Source organism: Ambystoma mexicanum, chromosome 13, assembly GCF_040938575.1.
Source record: "Ambystoma mexicanum isolate Mex_15411 chromosome 13, UKY_AmexF1_1, whole genome shotgun sequence".
NCBI lineage: Eukaryota > Metazoa > Chordata > Amphibia > Caudata > Ambystomatidae > Ambystoma > Ambystoma mexicanum.
This window is the reverse complement of record NC_090938.1, coordinates 734,037,896-734,054,306: the sequence shown is the minus strand read 5'-3', so window position 1 is coordinate 734,054,306 and position 16,411 is coordinate 734,037,896. Positions and strand designations below refer to the sequence as shown.

Here is a 16,411-nt window from a genome sequence, read left to right as displayed (position 1 = left end):
GAACTCTTGTGGTAACTTTAACCTTTTTATTAATGAGACTATGAATGACTTGCATTCCTTTGATTTTATACTCTTGCAGGAAACATGGTTGACCTTGCATGTTGGCTGGGAAGGTTTTGCAGTTGAGGATCTATGTGCAGTAAGGGGCCAGAGGGGCAGACCAAAGGGTGGTATGCTCACGGGCCTCGTCCTCGGGCCTTACAAAAAAAGGACCATGGAAGAACGGTCAGTCGTTTCTCTCAACAGATCTCTGGGTTGGAGAAGGGGGTGGATGCTTTTTTCCCCCTCTTGTTGATTAATGTCTATTGGAATGCTAACGAATTCTCTGATCAACAGCTGGAAAAAGAGTTAACCGCTATGGACTTGTGGTGCACCGATAACTTAGGGGGCCAAATAATTATTGCAGGCGATTTAAACGCTGACTGCTTAGTGGATAGATTGGTAGGGGAAGAGCTCTATCTCAATAGGGCAACCTGTACTAATGGTAGTCAGAAACTCAGGTTTTCTTTGGTTAAATTTTGCTGACCTTTGGGGCCTCAACTGATTCCAAATGATCACTGTACATGGAAAGCTAGGGGGTGTTCTTCTATTATAGACTATATTTTTCTGTCCGCAAAATTAAGCCATTCCATGGCAAAATTTGAAGTGAAGGAAGTAGCTGTGAGCGATCACTGTACGTTAATGGTTGAGTACGGACACAACTCGCTCTCTGAGCCTTATAATCATCTATAGACCCCCTAGAGAAACTCCTCTCTTTGAGAAACAACTGTTAGCTCTCACAGGAAGTATATGTAAAATTAATACTGCTGCTGCTATTTTAGGACATTTCAACCTATGGGCAAACAACCTCCACGACACAGAAGTCCAATCCCTTCTTCAAACACTCTCCTCCATTGGGTTTGTACAGTCAGTGGATAAACCTACCCACAAAGCTGGGAATATTACACCCAGTGTAACTAACAGATCCAGGCCCATGGTCCGACCACCTCCTGGTGCACTTCGTACTAGCACTAAAATTTAACTTGACCCCGAAAAAACCACTGAATCACGGAATATAAAAAATATTACAGTTGATACTTTTAAAACTAACATACAGCCCCTGCTACCCCCTCTGGGATGTAACTTACCATTGGAAGACTTTACCATTGCCTTTAGAAATGCAACCAACAAGGCCTTTGATATCCTTGCCCCCCCCCCTCCGACAGAAGAAAAGTAAGAAGAAGCAAGGCTTTAAACTTCAGCTCACGCCCGATATAATCTCTGCTAGAAAAAACAAAGAGATGCGAACGCCAGTGGTGTAACCACCCGTCCCCCTCCACCCTATCGAGTCGCAGCCAGAGAATACAAAAGTCTTGTGCTGGAGGCCAAACAAATGTCTCTTAATGACAGAATTGAAAAAGCTGCAATGAAATCCAAAGAACTCTTTATAGTCCTCAATGAACTTAAAATCCCCAACACTGAACATAGGCTCACCATAAACAATGAATGGTGCCAAAACATACTCCATAGTTTCACTCACAAAACTTAACTCCATCAAGGACGCATCAGGGATAAAATAGTCTCAGTGCCTAACTGAATTATCACTACCCCCTCCCCTTCCAGAACCCCCGCATCATGGTATAAAACCTTTCTCCTTTACTAGCATGACAGTCAGGAGGTTCTACCGATCATTGAAGGCCTTAAACCTACATCATGTAAGGGAGATATTTTTCCCCACCACACTTTAAGGAATTCGCCGATACCCTCACCCCATGGGTAACAGAACTCGTCAACCACTCTTTTCAGGAAGCGGCTGTTCCTATCAGTATAAAGGAGGCATGGATCACCCCTCTACTTAAGAAGGATAATCTTGACCCCCTGCTTCCTGAGAATTATCGCCCATCACAAATGTTCCTTTTATACTTAAAATATTGGACAAAATAGCTTATGTACAGCTGGAGAAATTTGTCTAAAATAATAACATTCTGGCCAAGGAACAGTCCGGTTTTAGAGCCAATCATGAAACAGAGACGGCACTGCTAGATCTTAAGGCCAATATAACAGAAATACTTGAGGAGGGTAACTCTGCTCTGCTGCTCCTGCTGGATCTTTCCTCTGCGTTCGACTTGGTCGACCACAAACTACTAGCTGAAAGACTCCAAAAAACCATTTTATGCTCTCATGAAGCAGTACGCTGGCTAAAATCCTTCCTGGGCCCCAGGAATGCATGTGTCGCGGAGGGATCTTTTAAATCTTTAAAAATTCTTGTGACATGTGGTGTCCCTCAGGGATCGTGCTTATCCCCAATACTTTTTAATATTTACATTAAATGCCTATGTGATCTGCTAAAATCAATGGGCATACAATTTGCCAACTACGCCGACGACACGCAGGTAGTGATTAAACTATCTGGGGTCTACAAGGACGATCTATCTACTGTAAATGAAATCTATGATACCATTCAAAAATGGATGGCTCAACTCTCTTGCCTAAATGACAAAAAAAACAGAGCTGCTGGTTATTAGTACACCGTTTAGGCTTAAAAATATGGAGCCAGATTATACTGCTTTTGTAATTGGCGGTAACAACATTCACGTATCAGACTCCGTAAAGATACTGGGAGTTTACTTTGACACTTATATGACCTTTCAGAAGCATGCATCTTACCTCAAGTCATCATGCAGCTTTTTCACACATCTCCTATGGCAAATAAGACCATATTTGTCCGAAGCCAACAGAGCATCCATTGCAGCAGCCATAGTCAATACTAATCTAGACTACTGCAATAGCCTCCTGATAGGCACTTCAAAAGAAATATTAAGAGTCTCCAAACTATACAGAATGGAGCTGTTTGAGCTGTATGTGGCCTAAGTCGTCAAACTCACATTACAGAGCACCGCAAAAAGTTACACTGGCTCTCTATTGAGCAGCGCCTCAAATTCAAAGGTTTAGTAATAGTCTTTAAATGCCTCTTAGGCAAAGCTCCGGAATATCTGAAAACTAGGCTCCAGATAGCGCCTCCTAAGCGTACACTACGCTCAGTCTTCTGGTATTGGCGCAACCACGTACCCTCTTGAAGAAACTGGGTGAAGCAAGTTTTGTGGCCTGTGGCTCTAAGAACTGGAACACAATCCCTCTTCATCTTAAACAGTCCACGACACTGCAACAATTCAGAAAACGTCTTAAGACCTTTCTTTTTGATGCTTAAATCCCCACCTGATGCCGTACGTTTCACTCACGGCTCAGGACATGCGAGTCGCCATGACCCATGTTGGCTACTCTCTTCTCTCCTTTCTGGCATTTTAGTGTTATGTTTTTGCATTCGTTCACGTAAGCGCCCTGAGACCTTTGGGTGAGTGATTGCGCTATATAAGAAACTCCTTAGTTAGTAGAGTTTGAGTCCAATGTACTAATGAGGGCCCAGAAGGTCTTCAACAAGGATGTATTCATTAAGACCTCAAAGAACAGGATTAAACGGTCATTTAACTCAACCAATAAATTTACAGCAACATTGATTTCTGAATATGAAAAAACTAAGTAAGAACAACGCTTGCATATATTCTCTGTGAAAGAGTTTGATAGCACCATGAGATCTAAAATTCAGAGGTTTTTTTGAGCAGGGGCCGTGTAGGAGTCACCAAATGACTTACCATAAACATTCTATGGATCTTGAAGTTTATGAGAGAAAAAGACTCCTCCATAGGTAGGTCCGTAAAATGCGGAAGTTGGGCCTTTCTCGTCTTGGAGTTATGGGCATAATAAAACGATTAAATCAAACATAAGAATTGGTTGATTAGCCATCGTTTCATTGCTGCCCAGCAGGATGGCAAACGGATGCTGGGAGCTATGAGGGGCGTTACATCATCGAATTTCTGGCAAATTATCAACAATGTCGATTCGTCCCAACATTTAACGATGGCAAACCCGATTCCTGAAGCCATTTGGTTAGGCCATTTTGCAAAGCTATATAGGGCACGTGACCTCTTCTTCATGGACTTTGGTATGCGAGATAGAAGTAATAAGACTGATGATCAAATCCAAAAACACTGGAGCTCCAGGTCTTAACCTTACTAAGAAATTATTAAAATCTAATCCTCTGTTGGGCAAAGATTCTATGCATACTCTTCAGAGATGTGTGTCGGACTAAAACTATTCCTCAATCTTGGAGGGTTTCAGTAGTTATCCGGGTGTTTAAAAAGGGATCAAGATTACCCGGCAGTTACCGTCCAATAACCATTGCAGACCCGGATTCCAAAATCTTTGCATCTTTGTTATTGATGAATGTTCAGAGATGGATCGATGACTATCAAATTCTCAGTATGAATCAAATGGGTTTTTAAAAAAGAAACTGCGGTACGGACTGTGGGGGCCTTGTGCTGAGATGCTTACAAAGTAAAGCCTGGGTTAAGGGGATGAGATCTACTTTTGTAGCATCAATGGACCTTAGTAGGGCCTTTGACCTAGTGGATAGGTCGACGCTGTGGAATAGATTAAAGTCATTAGAAATACCCAAACACTTATTGGAAATCATTATTGCTCTTTATACTGACACTAGGTTGGTGGTAAGGATGAATTCTGCCGGGAATCTCTCTTCACAGATGGAAACTAATAATGGTCTACGCCCAGGATGCATGTTGGCTCCAACTATTTTTAATCTCTATGTCAGTGGAGCACATGCTGCATTCCTTGATGGGGGTCTGGTGTCACCAAAACTCAATGGGAGGGCCATCCCGTGGTTGGCTTATGCGGATAATTTTTTGTTAATGGATAATACTAAAGTGGGTCTCCAGCGCCTAATTAAGACTTTTGAAACATTTATAAGTAGTCTTCATTTAAAAATCAATCCTACCAAAACAATTATAATCTGTATGGGTAAAGCCAACAGAAACAGGAATCCTTCACATGGTAACATCAACATATTAAGCCTCAGAAAGCTTTTAAGTATCTGGGATATTGCTTTACGGGCGCAGAGACTACTGCTCTGATCAAAAACCAACTCGGGGCTAAAGCTGAAGTGGCATTAAGGCAGATGCGATTGTTAGAAAAGGAATTTGGGGGTTTTACGATGAAACCCATTCAGGAGTTCTATTTAAGAAAAGTGGTCCCACGGATCACCTATGGCTTGGAACTTTTTCCAACTATTATCGCAGATTTTTTGAAAATTGTGGAAGGAACCATATGGAAGGGGTTACTGTTTTTCTTGCCAAAAAGTATTCCTATGGAGTTAAGGTATGAATTGGGTTTGCAGTCTCTCCATTCGGTGGTTGCAATAAAGGGGCTTTCATTATGGAGAAAATGTAAGCTGCCCGGGGCCTGTAATTGCTTTACCGAAGCGGGAAGGAATTGGTTTGTCTATTTATGATCACTCTAAATAGCGACGTTGAAAGGATGTTGGCAGAAATGGGCATAGCCAAAAGCACGTTGTTGAATAAACCAAGAAAATGTAAACCTATTATACGTGGGATGGATTGGTCTTTAACAAAGAGTAAAGTGTTAGACTCTAAACTCTATAACCAAGCCCACTCATTTTGGAAATGTTTACCAGGTATGGAAATGTATTTAATGAAATATCCTTCAAGGACTTTTAGAAATTCTTTTATGAGATTAAGGCTGAATGTTATGCACACACTACATACTTAATGTAAGAAATCCATTGGAGGAGAAGAAATGGTGTAGATTCTGCAATCAGGTACAGACGGATGAAACTATGTCACATCTTGGTAAAATGCCCCATGCTGACTAAGCAGAGAACCGTATATTTTGCTGATCTGTTCTCCTCAAGTGTATGCGTGGATTGTGATTATATTTGGTTTAAAATGAGGAATGGATATTCTCCTATCTTGATTATTCGTTTAATTACTTTTCTAAAAACAATATGCGAGTGAGGTTAGATATGATTCTGTCTTGATTGGTGTATTTGGAGTTTGGTGTTTTGTTTTCATATTTGTATATCTGTATTTTATTGTTTTAGAAGCTCAACGCTGTTTTAACCTTGAAGATTTGCTTATAACTGGAAATTGAAATTTTGAAAAGATTTTAAACGTTTGTTTTCTATGAATATTTTGTAAAGGTTTATGATAAACCATAAACAAATAAAAAATTAAAATAAAAAAAAATATATTGTTGAAAGTTTTTCACTATTCTGTTCATAGTCCCCACTTAGCTCAAACACCAATTGGGTGTCATCAGCAAAGTTAGTAAAAAATATGCCGAGTTGGGTCAGCAGTGTGCATAGGCAATGCATGTATAGGTTGAACATTAGAGGGGAGAAACTAGCGCCTTGTGGTAGTCCACTGTGAACCTTATCCCACACTTTTCTTTTTGTTTTTAGCATAAGGACTGGCCACATGTTTTTTAGTATAGGCTCTTTTTATTTGACAAGACGACCCCCCAGGACTGCCTTATTTTTCATGTGATGGTTGTAGCTTGCTCCCATCTTCGCTATAGGTTTAGATTATGCAGGTTGGAAAAAACACCTATTGAAATTAATAAACACCCTTGAACTGTGATCACTTGTATCCGTCTTTACTGTTGCCACCATGGGTTCCGTACAGTTGGGAGGTATAAATTGGCTGACATACCTCGCTCATTGCAGATTTTGAAGAGCGTGACCATGGAAGGAGTTTGTATCTATTGTTCCGTGCAACCTGCTGCACAGATGTGGGTGAGTGAATTCATTCACTACTGTATATTGGGTGCACATGGATGTATTAAGGTTTTACGGTTTTTAGGCCCCCGACTAGTTTCTTCTAAACTTGAGGTTTATACCTGCATGATGGAAAGTTCCATCTGAAAGGTTAGCAACTGTTACATGCCAACAGATGGTCAGTAGTTACACAAAATAGACCAGTTAGTAATTTTCTACATAGGTCTTTGGGTTACAGATAATTATGAATTTAAGAAAAAAGCAGTTTAACAACCATGATAAAGGATTTAGGATCTGAAACGCATCAGCAATTGTGAATTGCTAGCAATCTACATCATCCCAAGTGGACTCTTGTTAAAACTGCTTGGCGTTTTGAAAATATTAGCTTTAATTGGGACCTCAGTGTTTGCTGAAATCAAGTGATCTACATTTTTTTCGCCAGAGGGCGCTCTGCGTCAATGGTGTGGGGTCAATGTCCCTCAAAGGCCTCAATCGAGGGGGACGTTATTTAGTAGCATGCACAGCGCCAATATCCTCAGTTCATGTTTTTTCCCACCTCGCATCATGTAGGCCATGTGGGCCCAACTAGCATAGACTGCCTTCAGCCTTGTTGGAACGAAAGCTGCAACAGCATGGGAAATTCTTCAGAGGGGTAGGCTGGGAGGGCGATGAGAATACATTGGAGGAACATCCAGTCGAAAGAAAGTGTCTAGTAGGTAAGTAACTTGTGCTTCCAATGGATTGTGTCCTCAACGTATTCCTCATCTTTGACACATTATCCGAAAGCAGTAACCAAGGTTGGAGGAGGGAGAAGAATTTAGATATATCCAATTAAATGGCAGAGTAAAGTACAGCCTTCCCAAAGGCCACACCGTGAACATGTGAAGTATCCAGGGAATAATTATTAACAAACGTGTGTATGGAAGACCATGTCGCAGCACCACAGATCATGAACACCCCTCTGTAAGGCTGTCGATGTAGCAATGCCCCTGGTGGAATGAGCACTCAAGCAGGTTTTTGCCAGCAAGTCTATAGCACTCAGAAATAGTGAGGATGATCCACTGAGACAAGGTCCATTTAGAAACAGCCTGGCCCAATCGGTGACCAGTGTACCCCACAAACAGCTGGTTGTCCACTCTGCCCTTGGACAATCTGGAAAGTTAGAAGCTTAATGCTCTCCTCGGGTCCAACCTACGTAGCCGTTTCTCTTCCTTACTAGGATGTGGAGGATAGAAGGTGGGTAGCACAACCTTCTGACAAATGAAAGTCAGATTACCTTAGGGAGGGAGGGAGGAAGGACGTACTCAATACAACTCGGTCCTTGTGGAACATAGTAAAGGGTGGCTTAGAAAAGTGCCTGCAACTTGCTGACTCTTCTAACAGATATTATTGCAACCAAGAAAACAGTCTTCAGGGTTAACAACCTCAATGGACAGGAGTGCAAAGGTTCAAACGGAGCACCCATCAAAAACTTGAAGATCAGGTTAAGGTCCCAGACCGGCACCTGAAAAGGCGACGGCGGGAACACATTTGTGAGTCCTTTTAGAAACTGAGTGATAGTGGAACCTTAAAATAAGAGAATTCTTCGGATGAGCGCCTAAAAATGCACTAGCACCTTTAATGGTCCCCACCTGAAGGCCCCTGTGTGCTAAAGAAAGCAAGGAGAGGAACTCCGGAACTGAACACTGAAAAGGATCAACATTCTTCCCTCTGCACCAGTCGCAAACACCAACGGTACAGGGACTTCGTTGCTGGTCGCCTGGCTGAAAGCAACACCTCCATTACATAATCCGGAAGGTCCCAATCTCAACCTTTCAGACACCATGCATGAAGGATGAGAGTCTTGACCTCTGGATGGAGACGCAACCTTTCTCTCGTGAGAGAAGATCCACTCTTTGGGGGGGAAGACGCATTGGAGGACAGATTGACATGTCTAGAAGGTCCGGGTACCACGCTCGCCTGGCCAATCCAGAGCAATGAGGATCATGTGGGACCCGAACCTCCGTAGAACTCGAGGAAATGACGGGATCGGAGGAAACTTGTACAAAAGCGGGAATGACAATCCACGACAAACGTGTCTCCTAGAGCTCCTAAGAGGAAATTCTCTTAGCAGTACCTCTCGCAATTCCGGTTGGCACTGGTCGCGAACATGTCCACCTGTGGAGTTCCCCAAAGAGCGATGATCTCCTGAAGGACTTCCTGAGCTATCTCCCATTAGTGGGAGACCGCGCTCTGCCTGCTCAAAGCATCCGCCGCCGTTCTCCTCTCCGGCAAGATGCACCGCCGCTAGGAAGATTCCCTCTTGAATTGCCCAGAGCAAGAGCTGCATCGCCTCTGCACAGTGGCAGCGACCCTACACCTCTTGTTGAGGTAATGCATGGCCACCGTGTTGTCCGTCATATCAGGACATTCTTCCCCTCTACATACAGCAGGAAAGCCTTCAGTGCTGGCCCGATTGCTCTCCGCTCCAAAAGATTGATGTGTAGTTTGGACTCTGATGGAGACCAACGACCGCTGATTGTCAGATCGTTGATCCCCCCCCCCCCACCCTTTGAGGGAAGCATCCGTCAATACGGTTACCTCTGGCCGCCAAAAAGGTTCTCCTTTCATGAGGTTTCCTTTGAAGGCCCACCACAGAAGATCCCCGCGAGACCTGGAACAGAATCCGAAGGAGATCCAACATCTTGCCTGAGAATTGAGACCATTGCATCCCAAGAGTCCATTGAAGGGATCTCATTCTCAGTCGGGCCTCTGGCACCAGAAAAATGCAGGACGCCATGAGGCCGAGCAACCTAAAGAATTCGAAAGCCGGAAGACTTTGGGCATTTTGACATTTGTTGACCACCTGGAGAATGTGTGGAGCACTCACCTTGGGTGACGAGCACTTCCAAGGACGTGTCCAAACAAGCCCCGATGTAATGGAGCTGTTGGGAAGGGGTCATATGTGAATTCTTGAAATTGAGGGAGAAGCCCAGTTAGTGAAGGGAGTGGCAGGTGACGTAGAGATGATACAAGGCCTGTTCGGGAGAAGGCACCCTGATCAGCCAATCGTCCAGGTAGGGATAGATGTGAATCCCCCTCTCCTGGGATGCGCTGCCACCACCATGAGCTTGGGAAAGACCCTCGGGTGTAGGTAAGCCCGAATGGCAGGACCCGAAACTGAGTGCAAGCCACCAACTGCAAACCTCAAGTATTTCCTGTGCTTGAGATGAATCGGCACATGAAAATACGCATCCTGCAGGTCCAATGACACCAACCAATCCTGAAGCTGGAGGGCCTGAAGGATCTGAGAAAGAGTGACCATTTTGAACTTGTCCTTCCTGAGGAACTTGTTCAAGCACTGCAAGTCCAAGATGGGTCTCAGTCCGCCATCCTTCTTGGGAATCAAAAAATACAGGGAATACCAACCCTTGTTCCTCTCCGCCACAGGCACCGTTTCTATAGTGCCTTTCTCCAGCAGGGTCAATATTTCCTGCAATGGAGCGGATCCGGAATCTTCAAAAAGTGCTTCCCCGGTAGATTGTCGTGAGGCAGTCATAGAAAAGGTAGGCAGTAGTCTTGGGCAATTGTTTCCAGAGCCCACGCATCTGAAGTAATGGCATGCCACACTGCTGAGACAGCCTGCCCGTTACCGTTGAACAGTGACTCAAGCCCTCAGAGCAGTTTTGAAGCAGCTGCTGCAGTGCCTGATGGCAAAGAGGCTGCTGCTTGAGCAGCTTTGGCACCCCTAACTGGACCACCACGAGGAAACTTATGTTGGCCCCTTTGACTGGCTATTCATCTCGCCCTTCCAAATTAGGAGTAGACACGAAAGGATCCACCCCTCCATTGTTGTCCCCTAGGATGAAAAAGTGAGGTTGCTTAACAGCAGTGCCCAAAGACTTAGCAGCTGCCTTCGAGGTCTGCAACCTCAAGGCTCTCGCCAGCCTTGCTGCCAAACAGATGAGACCCATCAAAGGGCATGTTGAGAAGACGAGCCTGCACATCAGGTGCAAAACCATACTTCAAACACACAAACCTGTGCATCACGGTGCTCGTAGCCATGGACCTTCTTACACTATCCACAGTATCCAACCCAGACTGAAGGATTCACACATAGCATCCTCGTCATCCTGAATAGCCAGAAAACCATACCCTTCTTCCCCTTCGGGAATATGCTCAGCCGTTAACGAAATGCAATTCCATAGAGAGTGCAAAAAAAATGTGGTTGAAGGCACAAGTAGGGTTGGCCGATTTTAACACCATATTCCCAGCAGAAAACAACTTGCGTGCCCATCCATACCCTTATAGTCCCTACCAGGAGGGATTGTAGGGTACGCTGCCTGCTTCGAGGTAGCCGTAGCTGCCTGGACCACTAGAACGCCAGAGTGGGGTGAGTGGACAAGTACCCAGGGGTTGCTACTGGATGGGCGGTATTTCTTCGTCGGACTTGTTCACCGCCGGAGTAGCTACCGGGGTGCTCCAATTTGCAGCCACCCTTTTCTGCAGAGCCATATGAAACGGCAACACAGGGTCGGTAGACAGACCCTGAACCAAGATATCCGGTCATCTAGCTCAAAGGGCACAGGAGGCCTGGACCAGCACAGATACTCCCCTAGACATGAGCCTGCAATATGAGGAGTCGCCATGTTCCCCTGGGTCCAGCTCCATCCGACTCTCCTCTGAAATGAGGCATTCAGGAGCATTAAGAGTCCCCATACTGGAGACCAAAAGGGACAACATCCTCATCAGATTGCTCCTCCTCATAAATGTCAGTGAGGGAACTTAAAACAATAAAAAACAAAAAAAATCCTTCCTCGGGACCTTCCTCCGGAGAGGAGTGAACCTCTTATCAGTTACAGGCCTTGAAGACTTAGCAATGGCCTTACTCTGAGGGTCCACAAGCACAGGAACATTCACTGGCAAAATTGGGCCAGACTGCACCGATGGTGTCGATGGCTCAGACGGCGTCAAAGACCTGACCGGGGTTGAAGACCCGACAGGCCCACCCAACAGGCATGGCACTGATGGCATCAATGCCTTCAAGGGCTTTGAGGGTTTCGAAGATTTCGCCGGAGATGAACACCTTGACTTGCATGTCTCGGGTGATCTTTTCGATGCTTTATCCGAACGGGGCCACGAAGGCTCCCAGTGTTTATCACACCGTATACCCGGGCTCGAAGGCGGAGAATGTCCCTTGTCAGCTTTGTCAGAAGGCGTGGACGGAACAGTGCCATGTTTATCAAACATTCTCATCATCGCCACCCATAATGCATCCCACTCCTCGGAGTCGATGACTTAGACGGGCATACCATCATCCTTCTTGGGAAGGCGTCCGACGAAGAGGATGGCGACCGATGGTGCAGTTTCCTGGAACGCCTCGACGAGGACAACAAGTGGCGGGAACCACTCCTAGATCTTGACCGCTTTGACTTCTTCCGCCGAGGAGAGTCACCCCTCAACTCGTCGGTCGAAAGTCCAGTAGGCCGGGATTTACAGGGCTTGGACATCTTTCCTACATTTAGTTTCTCCTTAAGTTCCTGCAAGGCCTTGGCAGCAACAACTGACACTTCGAGCAGTCATCTGTATCGTGGCTCTCGCCAAGACACCAGACAAATGCGGTGTAGATCCGGGATCAACATTTTGGAGCAGCAGTCCCGACACTTCTTAAATCCAGACTTCGGGGTAGAAGATAAAGATATAAATCGTTTTCACAGTAAGCACGAGGCACGCCGAGTTTAACGAAACTGAGGGCGTCGTGCGTGCTACTTATAACATTCGATGTCACCCTCGACGGAGACCTTCGAGGGACATTGAACCGACGCGATCGATGCAGGGCGCCCTCTGCCGAAATATTTCCGAAGCAGCCGAGTTGTGGACATTACATGTCAAAGATGGGGAATACGTTGGAGGACACAATCCATTCAAAAGGGCACTTTCTGCTGTTTTTCTTTCACGAACAAAAGAATCTGTATTTGAGCAATTACGTTGAATTATCCCAAACTCTCCATATGGAATGTTATGAAAGTTATTTACCCCACTTTAAGCTTGTTGTGTGATTGCTAGTGGTTTATGGGGGGTGCATTCGAGCTAGTAGGTTTCCGATATAGCTCTGTAGCCAATTCTCCACTCTTGTTTCACCACGACAACCAAGAAATCTATGGAGTCCCGACTATGGGTTTCTGTGACTCTAAGGTTAAATAGATTCTCATTCAACTTTGGTTAAGGGGGAGAAGGGGGTTAGGGTAGTAGTGAAGGGGGAGTGAAAGGGGGTTTGGGGAGAGGCACGCTCCCCCACAATAAAATAAAGTCACATTTCAAAATCATCACTTCGAAGTAAATTACCTGGAAGTAATTTGTTTCGGCAAGTTAACATGAACCAGCCATTATTGTATTCTACCCAGTACCTTTTTAATCACCCTGCTCCCCATGAGTATTGTCTAGACTGCTCTACCGACTCCTGGGAAAGTCAGCAAAATGCAGAGCAGCCCTGCAACCTAGGTGTGTATGGATCTTTCTGAATCCTAAATTTAGGGTCCAGACAAACCTTCCAACAGACCCAATAGTGTAGATGTGGTATACAGAAGTGCAGTTGCTAACCCAGAACAGGGTAAAGTAATGCAGACAAGTCCCTGAGAAATGGGTACAATACTACAGGTGCGCCCGTGACAGTCATGTATACAGGTCTAACAAACTCCACCTCCCCTCCCCCCCCATGCACCTCAGCATTCCTCTTGGTCTTTCTAGTGCCATGCTCTGCCCACTCACATTCCTGCATTGCATTTTAGGATCCCAGCCCAATTTGACAATCAGTGAACCTAATGACGATAACTGTTGGATCTAAAAAGGGGATCAACTAACAGTTCACATTTCTATGCGAACACAACTGTAGCTAATGCTGCAGTGATAGTATCTACAGAGCGGGGGCATTCATGGGTTCGCAGTAAGTGACAAATACCACCAGCCTATTGGTTTCAATATTTAGAACTGGTGCATGGCTTGGGGTCTCAAGCCTTTCCTGATGCACAGAAGGGAACACATGTACTCTCAGGAAATGAGCATGCATGGAGACGAAAGCACACCTGTGACATACAGGAGACCATCATGAGCCACCACGGCTGGGCTCGTCACTGCCATCTTCATCGGTACTACAAAGTGCCATGTGTTGGTATGAGGGTCGTAGCATTCGACAGAATCCAGCCGGGAGTGCCCTTCCCATCCCCCGACAGCAAACACAAGGCCATCTAGCATAGCAAGTCCTAGAATGGGACAAAGACAAACAAACTGGTTACAAAACTGCAGAAACTGGCAAACTACAAACAAGATCACACTGAGCAAGCACATAAGTAGCCACACAAAGGCCTCCAGGGTGGTTGTACAGACACCATCATTTTGAGCTGAACAGGTGTACCAGCAGCAGGAAAACTTGTTAAGCCAAACAGAAGGAGGCAGTTTAAGGAGAGGTTGGGGCCAAGGAATGGATATTTAGCCCCCAGGCATAGAGACGTTTTTCTGCATCAGCAAACTTAAACATATGGTGAACATGAAAAATTCACTGAACAAAAAGCAGACAAAAAACATTTCATTAAAAACCTGTTTGTCAAACGTTTGACATTGTAAAGCAAACGAGGCCAAAGGACTGCAGTACACCTGCCTGGGGAGAAACGGGAACAAGCCCTTCAAAACGTCACACGCCTTGTCTTTACTAATCATCATGCACAAGTGGCATTTAAACACAGAATAGTCCGATCAAGGTGGCAGGATTCAGATAATGGGATCTAGAGTTCCTAAACCGGCAGTCTGGTGGAGTCTGGCTAAGAATTTCACTTAAGGAGAGTCAAGAAAGGATTTTCCACCAGCACAACAAGTCCTTCTCAGCCTAGGAAGTCTACCACTTAAGCAAAGAGTTCTAATTAGGCTGTACACAAACAGGTTCTTAAAAGTTATAAAGGGCATTCCCATAGAGAGACTACACTCTGCTTGAAAGGTCAGCCAATGCAAAAGTGTGTTCCCTCCATGGCAATGTAAGGAACACTAGAGCTCTTACGCGGATCCAGAACCTACATTATAAAAAGGTATAGTATCAGTAGGGAGTTGTACATAAGCAACAAAAAATAAAGCACCACTATTCTCAGGTGAAAAGGGGCAAATTCTAACAAGCGTACAAGTGCTTGATCTATTAGTTGGAAGAACCACCAGTGTGTTTTTGTCATTCCAGAGATGGACAGAGGCAAGGGGCACCAAGACACCTTGAGGTTTGCTGGTGGCAGTGGTTACAATTCCTTGCAAACAAATGCGAAGGTGGGACCACCCCCCACCTCAACTACACCACCATAATAAAATACCTAACCCGAACTCCCCCTTGCTCCCCAATCTACATTTGTTAGTAAATAAGGAGAACAATTGGGCTGGATCGGTAGCAGAGAGGGTTGTGGCAGTCGTCCAAAAGATCAGTTTGCAAATAACCCATTGTTCTGTGGCAGTGAACCTCCCGAGGACCAGAAATCAGGCAGCGCTCTCGAGACCCCTGGCAAAGGAGAGGTACACTGCTTGAGAACACCAGACTTGGTGCAACACACTTTTCTTGAACCCCAGGAGCACTTCAAACTTATTGCCATGAACCAGGAATTATTGTAGTTGAACATGAAAACCCTGAGCACGTTACAAAGGATTCCCCTTGATGCAAGAAGAGCGTATGCTGTTCATTTGGGAACACCATTAGAAACCCTGTTGGCACAATTCCTCACTTTAGACCCAGGCACTACTAAAATTCAGCATTTAACACTGGACCACTCTTACCAAATAAATAAAAACGATAGTTTTTACCCACATCTCAATTTTGATTGCACAGCGAGGAGCTGTTAAGCCCCAGCAGCCTCACATTACTCATTTTTCTCAGAGTACAGAAATGAATTCTTCTGTATAACATTCTGACAACTAATAGTTAGTCCACCCAGGGCTGTCTCCGCTCCCCCGCCCCACTTTTACCCAATGGATTTATTGATGGCATGCTTTTCCATCCTATACCAACATTTTCTGGGAGCCCACTGTGGCATAAATACCATCAGTTGATCTGTTGTCAAGTCAGATACTGTAACAATCTCAGACAGCACTAATTACACCCCAACATCTTCAATTTTTATGGATCCTTAACTCCCCCAACCAAGTCTTGTGCCGAATTGAGGATTTGGTTTTTAATTGTATATTTTGTTTCTTCTTGCCAGAATGTCCATACATCTCGTTTGTTTTAAGCACACTCGGGCACTTGGGGTGGTCTCGTGGTGCTCCAAAATTAGGGGCTTGGTTAAATAACTCCCCCCACCCCCAAATCCGTCAGTCACCAGGTGCGTGGATTCTGAATTGAAGGTTGATACAGAACATAATCGATTCCACCGCCCAACAACCCAAAACCACTAAGGGTACTGCTATAGCATCCGAGTCTAGATGTACACCGTGGAACCGATGAACACAGTTACGTGTGCCAAGGGAAAATGCCCAGAGGAGACTGTTGCAAAAAAAAAAATCCACTTTCATAGCTTTAAATAGGGGAATTTAAAAATAACACTGTACACAAAATAAGGGAACAATTAAAAAGGAAAACACAAGTGTTGTAGTTTGACTTCATTGATAAAAAACCTGCACGAAGAAAAAAATAACTCGTACCTAGCTCAGACCGTGCCACATTCATTGGTGCCATTTCTTGCCAGATGTCAAAGCAGGGGTCATATCGCCACATTTCCCGGCTGGCTGAACCATCAGGGAATTCGCCTCCTGCGAGGTATAGCGTGGTGCCTGAAAAAAACCAGT

At 44.9% G+C, this 16,411-nt stretch overlaps 1 protein-coding gene across 2 annotated transcripts in view; it reads right to left on the bottom strand.

The window, feature by feature from the left end:
- The window catches only part of LOC138521846 (kelch-like protein 20), a 263,869-nt gene that overhangs the window by 154,005 nt on the left and 93,453 nt on the right, over positions 1-16,411 (bottom strand). For both annotated transcript variants that reach the window (XM_069634988.1, XM_069634987.1), the window contains exons 5-6: positions 16,268-16,396; positions 13,687-13,863 (exon numbers count right to left, since the gene is read on the bottom strand). In XM_069634988.1, the coding sequence (XP_069491089.1) occupies positions 13,687-13,863; positions 16,268-16,396 (306 nt within the window). The remainder of the gene's footprint in view (positions 1-13,686; positions 13,864-16,267; positions 16,397-16,411) is intronic.